This window comes from Myiozetetes cayanensis, unplaced genomic scaffold, assembly GCF_022539395.1.
Source record: "Myiozetetes cayanensis isolate MyiCay16 unplaced genomic scaffold, myiCay2020 scf7, whole genome shotgun sequence".
NCBI lineage: Eukaryota > Metazoa > Chordata > Aves > Passeriformes > Tyrannidae > Myiozetetes > Myiozetetes cayanensis.
This window is the reverse complement of record NW_026087964.1, coordinates 52,992,792-53,014,120: the sequence shown is the minus strand read 5'-3', so window position 1 is coordinate 53,014,120 and position 21,329 is coordinate 52,992,792. Positions and strand designations below refer to the sequence as shown.

The following is a 21,329-nucleotide window of genomic DNA, read 5'->3' as shown; positions in this document are numbered from 1 at the left end:
CCTTGCTGAACCATGGCCCTTACATGTTTCATTAAATTTTCTCCTTACGATGTCTACGAGAGTGGGGGGAAATGTTTCTTTCTACAGTTGGTAATACTGAGCAGTGGCAAATGTCGTTTCTTTAGTGAATAGATCCAGAGCTGTAAAAGCAGGTCCTCTCCAGATAAAGGTTTTGTGACAGTGACCTGACTGGCCGCTTCGTGCTCTGATTTGAAAGGTGGTTTTAATGCACCAAAGGAATAATCATCCTTCATCTGTTCAGCCTGGAGAAGAGAAGACTGAAGGGAGACCTCACCACAGTCTACAACTTCCTCTTGAGGCAAAGAGGAGGGCCAGGCACTGATCTCTTCTCTGTGGGGAGCAGTGACAGGACCTGAGGGAATGGCCTGAAGCTGTGCCAGGGGAGCTTTAGGTTGGATACCAGGAAAAGGTTGTTCACCTAGAGGGTGGTTGTGCACTGCAAGAGGCTCTCCAGAGAAGTGATCACAGCACCAAGCCTGACAGAGTTTAAAAAGCATTTGGATGATACTCTGGGGCCCAGGGTGTGACTTTTGGGGATGGTCCTGTTCAGAACCAGGAGCTGGATTCAGTGATCCCTGTGGATCCCTTCCAACTCAGCATATTCTGTGCTTCTGGGAAAAATATAAATTGTATTAGTGCATTTCTTTATTTCATCTTCCCTGGAAGCCTTGTGGACACAGAAGGAGCAGACACAGGCTTGTGCTAGAGGTTTATCCACAATGCCTGAGGTTTATCCACAGTGTGCTAACATGATGGTTAAATGTGATTCTTGCTTCTGTGAGTGGACTGCAAAGACCTCTTTAGCATCATGATGCTAACCTTTGGATTCCTCCAAAGTCACTTCATGATGTGACCTGTTTCCTTTCTTGAGAAGTTCAGGGGAGACTGTTGCACCTTCTTGTCCATGGAGGTGAGGATCCTTTGAGGGAGCAGAGGCACTGGTGGTTTCGGGGGTTATCTACTACCATGTGGCCAAGAATGCCCACAGACCTCTGGGGTGTGCGGGTGCATCCTGCCACAGAGGTTGCCTGTCATTGTGTGGGTCATGCTGAAAAATGTCTGAGGCTGTGATATCAAACAGGGAGCTAGAGAAAATGCAAGGCTTGTGACTGCCTGAAGCTGAGGTCTTTAACCGGTGGTCGTTTGAAGATGGACCTAGCAGAGGACCACAGAGCTGCCAGTAATAGTATGTCTCCAGAAGATCCTTGATTTCTCTCTGCCCCTTTCCAAGTTGTTTGTTGTTTTTTTTTTAATGAAGCCAAACCTTTTTCTGATGGACATGTGTAAGGATAGATGACATCATGGGGAGAGGAAGGCTAGAGCAGCATTTCTTTCCACTTGGAATCCACAGAAAACAAGCAAATATTTTTGCCTGAAACCAGAAAAAAAGGAGAAGTTGACAAGTTTAATGAAATCCTGTAACTTGCATGGCAAAGGCTGTGGCCAGTCACTAAAAGTGTTACTTCCCACAGCTGACATGACTCAATGAAGAGACATCTTTGAGCCATTTAGTAAACATAGTTATTTGTTTGTTTGTTTAGAAACCTGTAAGAAAGTCCTTTGGATGTTTTCTGACCTGATATTGATGTTATCTTCTCCCCTCGGTATATTTATAAGCTTCAGTTGTTAAGTCTAGAAATCTGTTTTTCTTATCCTGGGCTTGTCACTCTTCTACTGCAAGAGATTAATGACTGATTTTTAATTTTTTTTATTATTATTATTGCATGTTTAATAATAAAACTGAGTAATGTTGTATTCCCAGATGAGTCTCCAAGTAATGCAACTGTTTCTCATTATAAAGGGGGGGGGAAGTAATTAAATTTTGATTATTTTTCCCTTTTGCCCAAATATCTTCACACAGTGCAAATTAAATAAAATTATTTAACCATAGCAAGCACTTCTGCCAATTAATCCCTGAGAAGTGAAGATGGAAAATGTATGCCACACACAAGCAGGCAGTCACACACGGGTGCCTGGAAAAAAGAAACCCAAAGGAGTCAAAGATAAGCATGAGTTAACCAGCCAACAGAGCCGTGAATGGGAGTTTAAGCAATAGTGACGTCCCTAAGAAAGCTGATATGAGCTCTTTGCAGCTTTTTCTTTTTTTTTCTGATACTCTAAAGAATCTTTTTCTCTTCTGGCTTAATTGCTAAAGATTAATTGAAGTTCAAGAACTCTGTATTTCTAGTAGCCTTTATACTGAAATTTAAGATGGGTAATTTAACTTTGAATTGATTTTTTTTTCCCCTTCAGTTTGAGCTTTTAGTATGTGCATATTTTTATCTTGGCTACACTTGGGTTTCCTGAATTACAGGCAAGCTTACCAAGAGATATTCATTAGGCAAATGTGTTTATTAACAACATAAAGATTGTTGTACTGAATGCCTGAAAACTGATTCCCATTATTAAAAAGGAAATATTTCAGGCAATTTCAAAGCATTAAAGAAAAATTCATCTTGTCTATCTGGATTTTTATATGCCCCATTTCAATATCTATTGGAAAACACTGGTACTTTTTGTATGGGCAGTGTTTCAAGGTCAAAGTTAGCCCTGTTTCTGAGTTTTAGCAGATTAAAAACCTTACTTGAAGTCAATGGCTATGACCCTGGGAAGCAACTCTTCTCCAGAATAATCTTGCTGCACTTCTGTAGGGAGGTTCCCAGGTACAGGCATCTGCAGGGCACATGAGGTGGTTGCTGGCTTGGTAGAAACCATGCCTGCATCTCTGAGGTGTTTGTTTGAGCCTGTTTAGGGTACAGACTTCATCTTCTAGTATCTGAAATCAAACACTGAGTTTAGACATGTCTGAAGCTACTGCTGCAGGGAGTAGTCTTGATAGCAAGTCACGTGCCCTTCAGATGTGTATATATGTGTTTGTCTGTATGTATATATAGATACATATTTGCATGGTGGTTAGATATATTTGAAAAAGAAGAATTTGCAAGCTAAATATACATTTATTCTCTTGGAAGGCAGGGACATACTCGGTAGCATTACAGAGGAGGATTTTTTCTCCTTAGATGAAGCTGTTTCAAGCAATGCACGTGTTCTGCTAGTGACAAGCATTTGATAGACTTCCCTGACTCTACTCAGACATCAAGATGTTGTACAGACCTAATTAATTTGATTTTGCACATCACTACAAATGCAATATAGGGAATTGATATACTTCTATCCCTTTCCCTCCCATAGGATCCTCTCCTCTAGGCAAGACTACTTGGGCTTTGGCAGAGCAGTGAAGTTCCTTGGCTCTGCTGGACAACATCAGCTGGCCAATACTAAGCTTAACGGGAGAGGAGAGAAACCTAGACCAAACCAAAGTGGGGCAGCAAGACTGTGAGGGAATGGACAGGTTCCTGAATCGGGCAAATTTCCAAATTATTTCCTAAATAATTTGCAGTGAAGCAAAGACTTGGTTCTGACTCTAACACTGTCTTGATTTGTTAGGCGGTATTTTCCAGCCTCTCATGTTTCCAAGTACAGACACTGCTTTGAAGAGGAGAGAGCACCAGCCTGATGGAAATTCAGAGACAGATTTTCACAGGCTGGAGAGGATTTGTGGGTGGCAAATATTTGGAACGCCGCTGCTCTCAGCCTCCTTCTCTTTTAAGGTTGAAGGCTTTTTATACCACCCTGGGGCTTAGATGTAGAAAATTGTACATTTAAACATGGAACATTTTAGTATTACCCAAGGAAAAAAAAAATGTTCTACGGAACTGAAAGGTTTGATAACCCTTGATTCAATGTTGTTTGAAAGTCACAATCCTTTATAAATTTCAGCCTTTTGTTCCAGGTCATAATAAAAATAGATCCTTGCACATCATAATTTCCTTCAGTGAACAGGCTTTTCTGACCAGTTTTTTTCTGTGGACTGACGTTATGGCCCCTCAGCCCTGCCAGTGCAATGTAAAGCTTGTGTTGTTGATTTGAGCCCTGTACCCTAGATTCATTACATTTTTAGACCAAGCAAAGAAACTGGTTTATCTACCTAGAGGGGATGTAGTAGGGTATATTCCCTGCCTTTCTAGCTAACCTTATAGCTATTTTATGTCTGTTTCATACTCCACCTTTTTCCATAGCTCGTGACTTTCATCTGTGGGTGGCAAAATGTTGGAAAGTCTTGGCCGTGATTGCTGAGCTGACCAGGGAGAGTTTAAAGTTTGCTGTTCACTCGTTAGGAAGATCAATCACGCATCCTGCATTTTGCTTTGGGGAAAAAGGAGCAAGCGTGCCAAGCAAATTACTGGGTGATTTACTTATTTGCAGTTCTACGATGGAATCTTTTATCTTCATAAATCTCGTATTAGGATACATATTGTAACTGTGCCCAGTGGTGATATATTTGTCTATATAAAAATCAACACCTTAACTGCGCATAGGGAGCAGACCTCTGTGTTTCACCCTAGCTGCATTTGATATCCAGAGTTAACTAATATTGTCCAGTGTTTATTTATCTGCTAAGATGAAGCTCTGTGCTTCATCTGTATTGCTAGATGTAAGGTCTGAGATTCAGCTCCAGGCTTGCATGGAGAGATTGGCATTTAGCAGGGAGTGCATCATGTGCCAGGTTTTCTGATGGTTGGGTGCATCGCACTAACAACAAACCAACAAGAGGAGCTGAAACATGCATGGAAATGTCAAATGCCAGGAGTAAAGGCATGACACAAAGGTGGCCAGCAGAATTAACTGTCAGTATGGTCTTTTTTATGAGGCCATCATTTGTTGCAGAGCTAAGCACAGAGGACTTTGGTTAAAAATTACCCTTGGTGCCTTTCCAGGTTGTGTCTCTGAATGAGAGACGGGGATAAATCCAGGCCCTGAATCTTCTTCTTGAGATGGGCTGAATTTCTTCCTGAATTTCCAGCCATCCTAGGAGCACAGGCTTACTTTTCCACTTGATTTTGTAGGGTCCTTCTTCTCCAACTGTAGCCTCACATGAGTGCTTGGATGCTCAGTTTTCTGGCTAAGTCACAGCCATCTAAGTCATCTTCAGACAGTTGTGATATTTTCTCATTTCACTGCACCCCACCATAAAGTTATTGTCTGCTTTTTTCTGTGCACGATAGTGCTGCATTCATAGTATTTTAAATTGAATTCCTTCAGTCTGAAACTGGGAGATGTGGACCAGATCAAAAAGGGTTTGCTGACATCAAAGTTTGTCTACACAATTACTGTGAGCAGCCTATCCTTTGTGTATACATACTGATCAGTTCTGATGTTTCCAATGCATTAATTTGTCTGTGACTATTTTCTTAGTTAAAAGTTGAGCAGCAGGACTGCTGACCTCAAATGGCCCTAATTTCTTCATGTTGCAGACCTCCTACTCTGTAGGAGGTTGTTGTAGATTAGATCAATGAAATTTTGATAGATGTTCATCAATTTGGGGAGATCATGATAGAATTGTGAAGTTCCTGCTTTGTCCTGTGCCCATTGAAAATGGAAGATGCATCAGTTCACTGAAAAGTATTATTTTAGTTCAGAAAAGCTTCTGAATTGGCTGATCTTTATAAACAGGGTTGAATACCCTTGCCAGCTTCTGGTGGTCAGAGGGTAATGCCAGGTGTCTTCTCAGCTTCCCATTGCTCCCTTTTTGTCCAGCTGCCCCTAGTAAAAAAGTCCACTGCCAACTTGGGGGAGGAAGCCTATGTGGAAGATGAGCGCTGCTGCCGGCAGCCCACCACTGTGGTGCAAATACCTGTGTTGTGTTAGAAATTACTGTAAAGTGTCAGTTTTCCCTCCCTGCACAATGGCTTCTTCCCAGATGAATGCAGTTCATTACTAATTATATCACTGGTCCTGTCTAAGGCTGGAGAGGGCTGGGTCCACAGCTCACATGGAAGGGTGCAGCCCTGCTGAAGGCAGCATAGTTGCAGCCATTTGCATCAACAAAAGAAATGGTCTTTTGTCTTGTCGCCTCTGCAACCCCAGGGCATGTTGCTCCTTGCTTGCTTAATTGCCAGCTTAATCAAAACCTGACATGCTGTTTCAAATACTGTTTCTCCCACTGAACACCTCAAGCTGTCACAGCGTTTCAGTGTGCGTGTCCCGTGTACACCATGAATAGCTTAAACGTATGGTTCTGATTCAGGGTGCCATGAATCTGAGCAGAGTTCAGCTGCCCAGGCACTGTGGATGTATAATGGTGTTCCTGTTCCCAGCTTATCATTGACCTTGAGAGAGGTTATCCCCAGCAGAGCTGGTAGGACAGAGTACATGAGCACTCATCTGCTCCAGTGCAAAGTCCAACAGCCTGACTTTCTTACCAGATCACCAAGAGGTTGACCTTCTGTGACTGTGTTTTGCTTTCTTCATTTTCTAAATGCCCCCAAAATATACAAATTTTCACGAAGGCAGCTCTTCAATTTGCCCTCTGAACTTAAACTTCAGGGCAATCAGTGCTAGTGACTTTTGCTGAACTCAGCGATGGCTTTTCCAGAGCCTCAGCCTCTGTGATCACAGGATTTTCAGTTCTGTTTAAAACTATACAAGTCATCTTGCATTTCTAAGTGGAAAGAGGCTTTACAGTAACAGTCCTGAAGACAGAGGCACAGGAAAGAAAAGCCTAAACACAGAATATTTATTATTTCTTGTGGATTTTCTTTGCTTTTGGTTAAAAATCCTAGGATGTAATCTCAGCATTTGGGTGTGTCTCTCCTGATTTGTACGTGCTTGAGCCTGAAGGTGACATGCCTTCCCAGTTCTGACTTTGGAGCAATGCCGTTTCAAGCACCTGACAAACTGAGGCATTTTCACAGGTTGTTTTTTTTTCTTAGTTGTCCTGGGTGCTCTAAGCTTGTTCTGGTCATTTGTAACCTTTGTAATCAGCTTGACTGAAGTACCTGGGGACAACCTGCAGCCCTGCTCATCCGTCTTGTAAAACAGAAAGTGTAGGAGTTTGCCCTCAATCCACAGCACAGATACTTTGTTGCCCTCCACTTTTCCCTGCAATCGCTCACTTCTTTTGTTCTCACACCTTAATAAAACCTTCTAGTGTTTTCTAAACCTCTGCTTATCCTGAGCAGAAAGCCGCCTTTGTGTCAGGTAACAGGCAGTTTGCAATCTGGCCTCTCATCTTTATGAAACTAATTGGAGATTTTTGTCTGGCATCTCGCAAAGGAAAAGCTTTCAGAGGACTTGCTCGCAGATCGTAGCGATACGGGGTTGGATGCCAAGGTCTCCAACCTGCTGTGAAGGTGCTTTTTGTGCTTTTGTCCTTTTTGTAGGTGCATCAGAGTTATCTTTTTTGGGGTCCTCTTTTATTAATTTTTTTCTTTTTCTTCTTATGTGTTTATTTTGATTTTGGTTTTTTTAGCCCCCCCCAGGACTTTACCCCCCCTCTATTCACTGTCCCTCTTTGCTCCTGTTTGATTTACCTGGAAATAACAACAGCATGATTCCTCAAATTCAGTAAGTTGAGAAGGAAACCCAATCTCTAATTAAGTCATCCCTGGAGGCAAGGACAATGAAAGCTTGAACTCCCTCACAAAGAAGTCACCTGTGCCAAGGAGCTTAAACACACTTTGAAATGGCAGACTGGCACAGAGAGCAGCACAGCCACCTTCCTCAGGGACTGGAGAAAGGAGGCGGACTTTTGACTGAGTCTTGCCCAGAGTTCAGCTGGTTTGCTTAGGGACTGATGGCTGGGTTTAGAAAATTGAATTTATACTGCTGTGAAGGTGTCACTGCTGTTACAAGTACTTCCACACTGGAAATTTTCTTCTTTTGTTGATTTCTTTTCTTTCAGTTTTTTAAGCAGATTGTGCTGCCTAAGAATCCCTCTGCAGCAAGAGGGCTTGTTAGTAACACAGGTTACTGAAAGCAAAATACTCTTCTGTCAGATGCTTGTGTGCACACAGTTCTTGCTTGTAGTGGTAAGTGAGCCATTCAACCAATGTTACTTAAAACTATCATGGGGGGAAATTGGTGCTGGAATGACCGATAGTATTGAGGCTGTGTATTCAATCCCAAGATGCCAACCCAGAAATCATACCTCCCTTTGAATGGCACCAGAGCCACTAAATGCCATTAGATGCAACCCTACACAAGAAGGATTAAACAGGGTTGCCCTCTCTTTTCCCTGATCGAGGAAAGACAAGCATGTATCCATCCTGGGCTCCTCAACAACGAGGTGGTCATTACTGCAGTTCAGTGTGAAGCTGTAGAAGCTGTGAATCCCCCATAGTTCAGATACCTCTTCAGAAATACTGGTGATTTTTCTTCCTTGCTTGGGTCATAAGAGGATGAAGGAAGAAATTCCTGTCCTTGACAGAGGACAAGTTGACCAGAGAATTGAAGCTTGAGTTTGCCAGTTCTTCAGTGAAAAGATGATTAAAGAAACCTAAATGCGAGGTTAAGGGTTAGCCTGTTAGAGGAAGCTTAGCTTCAGATGATGGTCAGGGCTAGCATGTATGAATATGTAAATCTCTACATTCATTAAGGCAACAAAAGGGGAAAAAAAAAGTATTTCTCTTGCATTGAGATATTGGGTGATTGTGTTTCAGAGGTGATGGAATACATGACTCAGGACAATTCGAAAATTGTCTATTGCAAAGGAAAATATTCTGAACTAAAGCTATCCATTAAGTTCATAGCAGCGTATTTTACTGCAAAAAGCAGGAGCCTGAAGCAGAAGGGGCTGAAAGAATTCTCAACTGGGTGGAAACATACCACTTTGTGTGTACTTTTCAGACCCCTTGGTCTCATTTTCAATCATGCTGTATGTCTCCTGTAATCTTTTTGGGGGCCAGACACACATATCAAAAGTGATGTAGTGTAACAATACCTCTTCCCTGCATGCATGCAACTAGATCATTGGGATCAGGAAACTCGACAGTGCCTTGGGACCCTTGCCCCACTGCTGTCAGACAGAGCAGTGCCCTAGCAGACCTGTCTGCTGCCCTTGCACAGGGCAGACTTCCAGCATGATTCATACAGTGCAAAGGAGGATCAGGCAAGAATTAATTTGTATTGCTCAAGAAATACCAATGAGGATCTTATTGTTCTAGGCAGTGTGCAGCCTTATAATCAAAACTGTCATCCAAAGGCCTACAGTAACATTATGGGAACTAAGATAAGAATAGTCCTGAGACATACTTGAAGAGCCTTAAGAAATGTAGGTTCCAACTACAGAATATCAGATACTAAAAAGTTATATTTGACCTTGTATAAAACATCTGGTCTGTAGATGTTTAATGTATGAACCTGAGGTCTGTGCACAGTTATTGTGAAGTCTGTGAGCTTGTGCAGTTTCTGACCCATTGCAAACTTCTCATTCCCTGGCCATGTAGGAAGAAATAAATGTAGGACGACAGCACCAAGAGAACAGATAGTAAAACCTCCTATGTCATCCCTGACTTTGTGAAGCAGTGAATAGGGACATGGTAAAGTTTATAACGAAATCCATAGCTGACTTCACCAAAACTAAAATTGATAAGCTGTAGCTTATCAGCTGTAGTCTGTAGACTTCAAATCTGTTTGAATCTATAAACCAGCAATTCTGCTGCATGGATCTTTAGGGGAAAAAAAAAAAAAAAAAAAGCTGTGTTAGATGCAAAGGTGAAAAGAGTGCAAAAGCAGAAGAGCCCTAAACTGTCTTTGCAAAGCACTTTTGGGCTGCTTGACATTGCTTTACTGTAAAGAGATGGGGATTTCTGGAGTTCCCAACCGAGGCAATAGAAAGAGGTGCTCCTTTACTGACTGTGACAGGAGCATGCTTAATCTTTGCTATAAAGTGTTAAAAGTACTCTCAGGATTTGACCATCAAAAATTGTATTCAAAATTGTCACTGATGCAGAAAGGTTACAGATATATTCACAGCTAGGGACAAGGTTTAAAAATGCTTTGATTTCATTTTCCTTGGGCTGAGGAAGGGGGAGATGATTTCTAATGATTATTTTAAAAAATCCCAGTAGGGCTTTCTTTGGATGGCTGATCCAGCAGTTTGCCTGTTATTGGCACTGGAGATGGACTCAGTCTTATAGGCTCTGCCTCCTGTGCTCTTAGTGTCTGCACACAAAATATATTGACTCTGCCCTTGCTGGCAGTCAGAAAGTCCATATGTAGTTGCTGTATGTGAATTAGGGAAATTGGTGTATTCAGTTCCTGTATCCGTGTGCAATGGGGAGATGCAAGAGACTTTTGAGACCTTTCTCTTCCTCTCCCAGGTTTCTCATCCAGCTAGGTAAATGATGAACAGTGTAGCAAAAGTGGGTGATCTCCCCTCTTCTCTCCCTTCTCTGACACTGAACTGAAAACATGGATTCTTTTAGGAGGCTTTTGATTGAGAGAGAAAACATGAAAACAGAGAGGAAGTCTGTCAGAGTTAGATCAATTTGCCCAAACAGCTCAGTTTTTCAGCTGACAGCATTTTAGCACTCAGAGGGGAGTTGTCAAAATCTCTCTACAGGCAGTCATGTCCTTCATGCTGAGACATACCTTATATTATCTTGCAAAGAATGAAGAAAAGAAAAAAAAAAAAGAAAAGAAGATGAAGTGGCTTAGATTACTTTCTTTTAGGCCATGAAGAAAAAATCCACCCTTGTTTCATTTCTTCATCAAATAATGTAGCGTTAATCTTGTTTGCTGCTTGATCACTCACTTTGAGATGGAGTCTGTCCCCTCTTGCAGCATCCTGCTGCTGCACCACAGCTGAAGCTTGGCAGCAGGCAGGAAGCAGAACCAGGCAGGCTGTACTGCCTGTCTCAAGGCTCCTGTGGCAGATCAAAAGAAGTGATTAATGCAGTTAGGGTGCACTGACCCACTCAGAAAACAAATTACTCATCTCTTTGCACTTTTCTAATGAGAGCAGTTGATAAAAATACCTGTAATGAATAAGATTGCTCTGGTGCTTTATTGTTTGGCAGTCTTTTCAGGGCTGCAGTCACAGTGAGGAATAGTCACAGGAACCCATGGAAGATAGGAGTTAAGTATGTTGGCTACATGGCAGTGGAAGATAGAGTTGATTAAGCTGGACAAGAGGATGCACGTGGGGAACCAAAGAGGCAGGCCTGTGTGATGAGATTGTTTCTTGGAGGGTTGCAATCATAAGTGCCTGGAGAGAGGATGTAGAAGGTGAGAGGAGCTGGGGTCTCACCTGATCAGGAGGTGGTAGAGGAGAAAAAGAGAGGATCCCAGCAGAGGTATAGGCAATACTGGAGACATAAAATGTGGGGATGGAGACCGTGCTACACATGCAGAGATTCAAAGGTTGGAAAATAAAGACACAATTGGAAGGGACATCTGCTATAGGCTATCACAAATGGAAGAAAGCAAGAGTGACAAATTCTTGGACCACATCACACAATATTTGAAACCACGAGACACTTCAATTACCGTCTCCAGGCTGGAGACTCACAGATCTACCTGTCTACTTTGGACATGTCTCCTACCTCGCAATCCACCATCTCAGCTGATTTCTCTGACAACCCCCCTAGATGCTTTGCCACTGAAATTTAGGCTCAGCATGGCACCCTGATTCCTTCTTCTCCCCCACCGCTCCCCTTTCTGCATAAACAAGAGTGGCATAAGTAACAGAATGACAGGGCTGCATCCTAAACGTTGCCTGCAAGGAGCGAGTGCACTGTAATGCATTTGGCTTTCATTAAAACCCTTGACCTGGAGTTGTGAGACATAGCTCTCTAAATTATGCTGGCAGGTGGATTAAAAGCTGTCTGAAAGGCATTGAAGGAAGGTTGCAATTGGTGGGAGTCTCCCTGGGGCAAGGGGAGAGTCTGGTGTGGGGATGGAGGGGACGTCCAGATACAATGCCACTACTGTTCCCGGGTGCAGTTTTATGTTACGTTTAAACTGATAGCTGTCACCGTCTCACCCCAGTTCTTTTTTTCTTGGCCTCTCTTTTGCATCAGATCTGGCACTGTTGCCGCAGCAGCCTGAATTGGTTCTGCTCGTTGAGCCAGTGGAAAACTAGTAATTATTGTTTTCAGTGGGTCGTTTTCCATCAGATCATCTCTAGCTGGCTCTGTTCTTGCGTTAATTGCCAGATTTGCTGCAAGAGAGGGGATGAGAATGCCTGGCCATGTCACAGGGGAGAGAAGTCTACTGTGAAATGGCTTAGCTGTTAACACAAGGCTGTATCTAAGAGAGATTGAGGAAAAAAGAAACATGGGTGATAGCAAGAGCACAACAGCAAAGAGCAGGTCCTGAGGGAGCTCAGGTGGGGAAAAAAGAGCAAGCAACAGGGAAAAAAATAAGGCATAGTCATCTCAGGCAGGGAGGCAGCAGGATTCCTTCTCCTCAAAGGGAAAACTGAGGCAAAATCTTCTGACAATGAGATCTATTGCCCAGTGTCTGATAGTGAGAGGAGGTAGACAGCCCAAAGGAGACATCTTTCAGAACAGTGTAAGGAACAATCTTGCCTCTGCAGGAGATGGACTGGATGGCTTTGGCTACGTTTCCCCTGAAAAGCTCTTTCTCATTTTTCCATCCCAAGTCTTTTCAGCCACACCTGATGCAGAACAAGCTGGGCTTGACCCACTAAGGAGGTTGGTAGCATCCTGTTTGACTTTGGGGACAAGAGCAGAGAAAGGGCAGCAGAAGCTGGCACAACGCTTTCCATAGCAGATTAAATCTCTGAGAGATGGCCAAGGAAACCTCCCTGGGCTTTGCTGTATTCACCGTTGCTAAACCTGCTTTGGGTGGCTTGTGGTTACCAATATTTGTCATCTGCTTCAGGGCTCTGAGGACTGCATTGGTCCAATTCCCTCCATTTCCTCTGCATCAAAATCCTTCTCTTTTTGCCCCACGTTTTTGAGTGCAGGTGACTGGTAAATTATATTTCACAGGACAGCGAGCATGTCTGGGAAGGAAAGAAAAATACAACATGTTGTGTTTCTGGGAAGAGACACACGCTGGGGAGAAAAGCTCAAAAAATGTGCAGCCCTGAAGGTCAGCTCCCTACCTTGGGCACTGGGGAAAGCCAGATTTGGATATAGCCTTCTTTTATGTGCTGCCATTTGGGGGTAAGATAGGAGGTCTTTAATTACAATGGCATGGGTGAAATATTTCCTGTGTATTTTAGTTCTTCTTCCCAGCCCTTATACCAAACTCTCATACAACAGGGGAGATTCTGGGATGTGCACTGCAGGATGCAGAGCATCACTGGAGACAAAGTGCTTCTAAATTTAGTGTTTTAAGTCCTTAACAAAAGGATGAGGTCCAGCTAAACACAAAACACAAATTACGATGTTTGCACATCAAAAGGGAAATCTTGGTGTGACTTGAAGAAGCTTACTCACTCCTGACTTTAGCTGGGACATGAGTCCTAAATGCTCCTTGGAAAATACACATCTGCCACCGGAAAAAGCCTCCAATTGCTTCAGCTGCTGTAATATTCAGACAGTTTTTAATCCTTTCCTTTGGCATTATTTTTGTCCTTATTTTAGCCCGTAGCTCAAACCTAGCCTAGTCCTCCCAGGTAATGGCTGTCACAAGAGGGACAGTTTGATCATCAAAAAGGTTTGATGTCCTCCCTCTCATGGTTAGGGCTGTTGTTTCTTGTGGCAAACTGAAAACAGGAGTAGTACTTCCTCAGGGAAGTCTAGTCCATTTGATTACACTTTCTGTTCGCACAAGCACACTGCCAGGCACTGCTTTTGGATTTGCATTTAATCTAAAACATGAGATGCGCATGACAGGGTCTTTGCCAAACATCTCCGCAGCTCGGTCCTTTCCCTGCATTGTTTATTGAGCTTTCTTCCTTGACTCCAAGGTTTTCTTTGCATTTGGCAGCCCCATTGACTGAGGCTGAAGTTTGCTTTGGTCAGTACTGGGGAACTCAGCCCCAAACTTGGGACAGGGAGGTGAGAGCACACCTCTTGCTTCTCATCTGCAAATGAGTTCCTTTTGAGTTTTCCTGTTGACCCTCTCTTTTAAAGGCGGAGAAACAAAATGCATGGGCAACCAAAGCAGGGCTTTTTCCAGAAAAAAGCCCAGTCCTGCATCCCCCTACAATCAGTCTTGAAACATGAGGACATAATGCTGGCATTTGGAAAAGCTGCTATCTTATATACTTTTCTAGGCAGCTTCAAAAGAAATGTGTAACTAAACAACATAAAATGTTCCCATATTAACTTCCGTCAAGAACAGCACGGGAGAGGAAACATTTGCTTGTTATGCTGGCTTTGCACAGGAGCCCTCTCCTCGTTGTGGATGGAAGGCTCTCTGACAGTGCCCACTGAGGCTGCTGGTGTTGGTAGCCTCCATTTTCAGCAGGCAAACGTGACCAGGAGCTGTTCCTGTGTGGCAGCCACGCTTGTGTGTACCCTGTTTTTCCTGCCGCAGTTGCTTTAAGCTTACAATGCTTCCCAGTATGAAATACAAGAGGCAAAATGGCAAGAGACCTGAGATAATGTAGCCAGAGAGTTCCCGTTGGAAAAGAGGGTTTTCTTGTATTCAGAAGCATCCACGGCTTTGAGGGAAGGACAGGGAAATGACCCTGGGAGGGAGGGAAAAAGCAGGAGCGGGTGGGTTGCTGCTACCCTAAGGAGTTAAAAGGGCACTGAAAGATGAAAGGGAGATGTACAGATGAAAGAGAGATACTCCATAAAAGGCCATGAATAAATGAAGCGGTGGACAGAATCAGTGCTAACTCTGACATGTCTGAGGTAGAGAATGGCTTTATAAAAGCTTTATTTAAAAAGAAAGCTCTTAATGCAAAATGGAAAAGGCTGGGCAGTGAGGAAATGATGTTTTGTAAAGATAGTCATTAACGGAAGGCAGAAAAAATGGCTGCTGGGAGAAGTCTGAATATATGCCGAGTAATAGGCCTGAATGAAATTTGTTTAATGGCATGTCAAAGGAGCGTGTTTGCAAACTCACCAGCTTTTTAATTTCTCTTTCCATATGGTTTTATATATGCCTACATATTATGGGATTCAAAAAGACTCGTGAGGGGAGAAGAAAGGGCAAGAAAAAAATGTACTGACTTTGGAAATTAAAGAGTATGAGAGAGATTATCCTAGAAATTGCAATCTAACTCAGTGAAGTAGTCTTCTGTTAGATAATAAATTAGATTTTTGAAAAAATCCTGTTAACGTTTAAAAATTACAGAAATGTGGCCAAAAAGTAATGTTGTATTTTGCAGATCAGATCATTACAGACAAACTGGACTGCTTTTTAAAACTAATATTTTCAGTTACATGGCAAAAAAGGTCACAGCATGAAAAGAATAATTTATCTGTAAAGATACTAGTAAAATTGTCAATATGTTTTCCAAGACTTTTCCTTAGAATATGTATTTAACATACCTAGTATGTGCCTACCCCATTGCTATAAAAAAGTAGAATTATATGAAGAACTGAAATCAAAGTCTGAGGAATTGATGTGGAGTTTTATGGTTATTAACTCATTAGTGTGCAGCAAGTGGACTAACTTACGAGGGAATAAATCCATGGAGGTGTCTGCATTCGGAGGTGCAGACAACAAAGGGTGTAGGAGAGGCAGTACCTGGGAACATGGGTCATCAGAGATACCAGCATGAAATTGAATTAAATCCTCTGCATGAAAGGCTAGCTAGGTTGTCTGAGAAGGATCTTGAGTACTGGTGAACCTGTGGAAGACAAAGCATGATAAAAGAGGCTGGAAAATGGGTAGAAATCTCAGTAATCCGACATGACAGCAAAAAAATGTGTTGCAGTGATCGCCTCTGGATAAGGACAGCAAAGAAAGGGGACTCTCACCCCCTGAGAACAAAGACTTTGAAGCGTGTTTGTTTAAAAAAGTATATCTCCTGGTGGCTGCTTGTTGCTGCTGAGGAAACTGAGTCAGTCATGGGGCAGAACTGCAATTCAGGTGCACAACTGTCCATACACATCATGGTACCATAGGCACTGAACAAAGGAGCAGTAGCAAAAAGTGAGAACCATCCATTCTGGTGATTCTAGTTATCTTAGTTATCTTCATGGCATCACCAGTTTTAGGAGACAAGTAATCAGATGTTTAGGAGGTCTCTCATCGTATGTTTTAAAAAGTCTTATTTTTAGTCTAGTAAATGTTGGTGTTCTTTGTCTTTGCTTTTTGGGGTTTTGAATCATTCAGTTTTCTATTCAGGTTTTCTCTGTGACAGTGTACAGGAAAACTCTCAGGTAAAAAATGAGCAAGGGCCAGGCAGAAAGGTTTCCCATGTGCATACATACATGACAACAGGAGTTGCGCTCTAGAAAAATCAAATGTCACCGGCACTGGTAACTTGCACAGGATCAGGAAGGAGGCCTGCCCTGTTAGATGCTACAAACAGTGGGTGTGTTTCTAAAAAGGATCAGAGGGAAATGGTTTTAATAGATACACAGGTGAGACTGCTTTGTTGCAACTTTTCTTGGTTAGTCCATGCATTCGCAGATTTTTTACTGTACTTTTATATCATTGCATCTGTAGATGACTAAATCACTTAGGGGCAGATTTTTGAAGATATGTGAGTGTTTATTTTCTGTCTGTGAGCATCCAGATCCCTTTTAAAAAAAATAGTAAGAAAAAAATACCTTAGGCCAAACTATTATGTTTCTTTCAGTCTTCAGAAAATATTTTCTTTGTTCTTCCAAGTTATGGGCTTTTTAAAATGTGTTGCATCTCTCATGTGTCAGACCTGAAAATAATGACCAGTCAAGCCACTTTTTCTAATTCAGAAACACCTTTCTTGTTCCCTCTACCTGAGGGGGGCCATGTCACCAGATAGATTTTCAAGGTCATATCCATATTTTGCTCCCAAAATTGTTGCTGCCAAACATGTGGTTTTTCACATTGTCACAGCACGTGCCTATGGCTGCTATGAAGACAGGCAGTTTGTGGCTACTTGTGTCACACTTACTGTTGTCCCTGTCTCACCTGAGATGGTTTTGATATTTAGGCAGTGTTGGCCAGACCCTAATGATACAAGAAAAGCAGACCAGGACTGATCCACAGTTGTCTTCCAGTATTACCCCTTGTTGCTTGTTACTCCCCTTGTCCAGCACCTGCCACTCACAGGAAGCCACAGCCATCAGCCACGTCAGTCCCCAGATGTTTCCAACAAGAGGAGCAAGGGAAATGGAGCACAACCTTAGCTAGTACATACGAAATTGGCAACTTCATCAAATGATACTTTGATGATTATGTTTGATTGCTGTTTACTTTTTTACCTGGGAGCTGGCTGCAGAAACAGCAGATGGTTATAGGCAGGGTGGGATCTGGAGAGGGCCATGCAAGCTGTTATAATACGAGGCATGATGAACTTCCCATCAGCAACAGAGACATCTTGACCTTTGGTATTTTGTCAGAAGTCTACTTTTTTTTTTTTTTTTTTTTTTTTTAATAACCAGAAGACAAGGTGCAATTTTCTTTGGAGAATCTGTCAAAATTCAGAAAGGAACTGACACCAGGCATTTCCACTCCAATAAGCACAGGTACTAGGCCAGCATTAGTTAGGATGTGGGCAGCGCTTCAATTCAAAGAGCAGTCAAACAAATAGGGTCACGGGTTTTTAGGTGTGTGTGTGTGAAGGTAGGAAAGTATGGCAGCTGGAGAGACGGTAATGGAGGCCAGGTCCCACCTACTGGTGCTGCACCATTGTCAGCTCAGACCCAATGTGCAGAAAAAACAGCTGAAGGATTGGAGAGGCAGGTGTTGAGTGTTTCTGCCATCTTTTTTTTTTCTTCTTTTTTTTTTTTTTTAACTAAGGCTCTCACTTCCCACTTTTCAAGTGCTTTTCTGCAGCAGCTGGAACTAAAGAGGAGGAGATAGGAGTCATTCAGTCCTAGAGCTGGGGCTTGCAGTAGGCATCTGAAAGTGCAAAACTCACTCAAAAAGGGCTGGGAGTTGGCCTCACTCGGCAAAGCTTGTTCTGTCAGTCTTTGTTATCAACTTGAGCTACACCAGTATTATCAGTCTCAAAATCCTTCATAGGTCTGTTAGGTAAAATACAGGTCTTTAATAGAATCAGTAGCAGAACTTGTAATACTGTTAAAGCCAGGAGTACCGTGTGCTTGTGTATCAGTTCCATTGCCAGGCCTTGATTCAAACACCTCTCCTTACCTCCCTTCCCTCAATTCTCTCAGAGGTCACCACTACCAATAACATTAAATTCAAAGCAAAAATGTGATTCTGTTGATTAATAAGAAGATTTATAAGGTGTCCTGTTTCTGAATGTGTCACTGGGGACTCAGCAGTGGAAAGCCTTTGTTCCTCAAATGGGAAGACTCTGATGAGTCTGAAGAACACCTGAGCTGGCATTCGTGCCCAGAATATGAATCACAACAATTATTCACATTGCTTTTTCATAGAAGGAATATTAAAACCCAAAGTTTGATTTATTAGCATTGTCGGAAGTGTACAGTATAACCAAAGTCAAGTTAGTGGTTTTGTGTTTTTTTTTTTGGAAGTACTGTGTTTTGCATCAGCAGCAGGTAGATAAAAGCTTTCTGTAACTTGTTCCATTTATCACTAGAGAGCATTTGATGCTACTGCTTCCTCCATATAAGGTAAAAGCTTTTATAAAACATTAATAAGTTTCCATAGTTATTACTGATTTGTAATGAATGTCTAAACAAACTCACGGATGTTTTGTAGTCTTTTATATACTGTACATGTATCTTTGTTAGCCTAGCCCTTTAAGCTTACAGAATCATTCTTTTTTGGTTTTGGGTTAGCATTAGGTCCCAAGAAGACCAGGTGATGAAAAAAAATACAAAAGAAGCAAAAAAAAATCCCACCCAAAACCCATGTGTTAGCAGTGGGCCCATAGGGCAAAAAAGACCACCAGGCTCCTGAGTTACACTAGGCAGAGCACTGCTAGCAGTCAAGGGAGGTGATCCTGCCCTTCTACTCAGCTCTGGTGAGACATATCAGAATGTTGGGTCCTGTGCTGGGCTACCCAGTGCAAGAGAAACAGGGACTTACTGGAGCCAGTCCAGCAAAGGGCCACAGGCAATTAAAGGATTGAAGCACCTCTGTGTGGGGAGAGGCTGAGAGAGCTGGGACTGTCCAGCCAGGATCAGATCATCCAGGAGATCTTACTGGTGAGTATAAATATGTGATGAGGGGAAATAAAGAAGATGGAGCCAGGCTCTTCTTAGAGGCAGATAGTGGAAAAGCTTTTCTTTTTTTTTTTTTTTTTTTTCACGTGAGAGTGACAAGCACTGGTACAGATTGCCCAGAGAGGCTGTGGAGTCTCCATCCTTGGAAATACTAAAAATGAGATTGGACACTTGCTATGGGCTCTTGTAGCCCTTGGGATGGATTAGGTGATTTCCAGAGTTCCCTGCCAACCTCAGCTCTTTAACATTTCTGTGGTATCTTTGATGCAGCAAATGCGGAGACTGTTCTATGGTTATAAGGGCACTGATCCTGCACATTGAGCAGCTTGGAGGGAGTGCAGACTGTCTGCCTGTTTCTGCTGCAGAACCAAGCAGCTCTTAAATGATGACTTGTGCACACTAATGACACCAAATGGATTTTTAACATGTAAACGAGAAGAGGAAAGCAGAGTAACTCGTTATTAGCTATGGGTTTGCCTGAAGCAGATTTCCCATGTTAAAGCACTTAAAAGCAAATACAGAATTTATGATGTGTCAGTAGATTTTAAACCTGAATTACGTCCAGTTGCTGTAATGGCTAATAATGCAAATTATCTGAGTCACCCTCAGCGTAAAGCAGTAAATATAACCTGCCCATTCAGACACACTTCTTTTTTTTGTTTGTTTTTCCCCTCCCCCTTTCCCATTAATATTTTATCTCCCTGAAGAGATGTTTTCAACATATTATGTGCACCAGCATACCGTGCTTGTGGTATTCCTGGATGTCATTACAAAGAAGCCTGCAGACTGTATCGCTGCTCTGCTGCCTGTGACGCTAGCTTGGAAATTGCTTGGAGCAACAACAGCAAGTGTCAACAGGGAGCTGTATTAATTATTTGGAATGTGTCTCATAAGAGGAATCAACTGCTTTTATTGCAGAGCGAATATTACTTGAAACGGGAAGGTTACCCTAACTGTTATCATAATCTATGTGTCATTAACTTTCCATGTTTAGAAAAAGAGATTAACAACCCTGTAAATTGTTACAGTAAATAGATGAATTGTAACAAAATGTTTTTATTATAAATAGAAGTTTCTCGATATAGTTATCTTCAAATTGCTGGAAAAGAATTGAGTCTTAGCAACTCTGAAACTGCATGGTGGTGTAGGGAACCAAAAAAGCTTCCACTGAGGTGAAAGCAATGCTGAGTTCCAAAAAATGATATTCGCATCTTCTGCAGGTGGGACAAACAGGTGGAACTGTGCTTCATCCTGTGCTTCCTTCAAAAACTGCTTTGACATAGGAATGCTTTCTTCCCTCTTGGAGTGAGATGAACAGATTGAAGGGGCTTGTGTGAAGTCAGTCATCTTCTGTAGCATATGGCCTTTCAAGAGAACATGGTACAACATGTATGTGGTAATGGTAAAGCAGGTATAGCAGAAGTTCAGCAGAGTACCCACGTCTGCAAGGAAAAGCAAAAGGGATGGGAGTGTTTTCAGCTTTTCATCAGATGTCTGCACAAAATGGAAGTTCCTTGTGAAGAATGCACAATAGAACAAAATGCTTCAAAACATGTTTTTAATCCGGTGCCATAAAAATGCTGTGCATTTGATTATAGCCCTGATAGATCTCTGTAGGAAACAGCAGAACTAAACCACTTATTTGTCCACAGGGCAGGCTCACCATGGGCAGGTTTCCTACATTGCCCCACCGATCCACCTCGATTCGGATCTGGAGAGACCGCCATCCAAGGGTGAGTCAGTGAGACAGCCTCCATTCACGCGCATTGTGAACCAGCCGTAGGCGTGGGTACATGTCACTCACTTGTTCATAGAGCCTCCATGAAAAGATTATCACCCTCCATCCAAGGACACTCCCAGGGGCAAATTAATTCCCACAGGAGAGGCATATGACAGGTGGCCGTGTCCCATGTGTCCCATTACATAGCTTTGAACATACCATCACTTCACAAGCTATCTTGCTCTCCTCACTAGTTTCCTCTTGAAGGGACGGTATACCTTAGATCCCACCCTCTGTTCTTGCACCTCTCCTACCTAACAGAAATAGAAAGGCACAAGGAGCTGATGGCAGAATGCAGAAGGGGAGTTTTCAGCTGCCCCTCAGATGAGTAAAGGGTACAGAAGGCGTTGTGCAGTGGTTCAAGCCTAAATTCAGTCCTCATTGCTGTTGCTTGAGGTTTCTTCTGGACTCAGTAGAGGATGACTGTAGAGGATGACTCAAATTTTAGAGCTGATTGTCCTTGGGAGTGATGCTAGTAGCCAATATGTATGTAGGAAGTCCAGAAC

The 21,329-nt window shown here is 42.5% G+C and overlaps 1 protein-coding gene across 19 annotated transcripts in view; it reads left to right on the top strand.

The window, feature by feature from the left end:
* Positions 1-21,329, top strand: part of ADGRL3 (adhesion G protein-coupled receptor L3) — a 508,900-nt gene that overhangs the window by 342,343 nt on the left and 145,228 nt on the right. For all 19 annotated transcript variants that reach the window (XM_050337727.1, XM_050337726.1, XM_050337714.1 and 16 more), the window contains one exon: positions 20,696-20,776. In XM_050337727.1, coding sequence (XP_050193684.1) covers positions 20,696-20,776 — 81 coding nt within the window. The remainder of the gene's footprint in view (positions 1-20,695; positions 20,777-21,329) is intronic.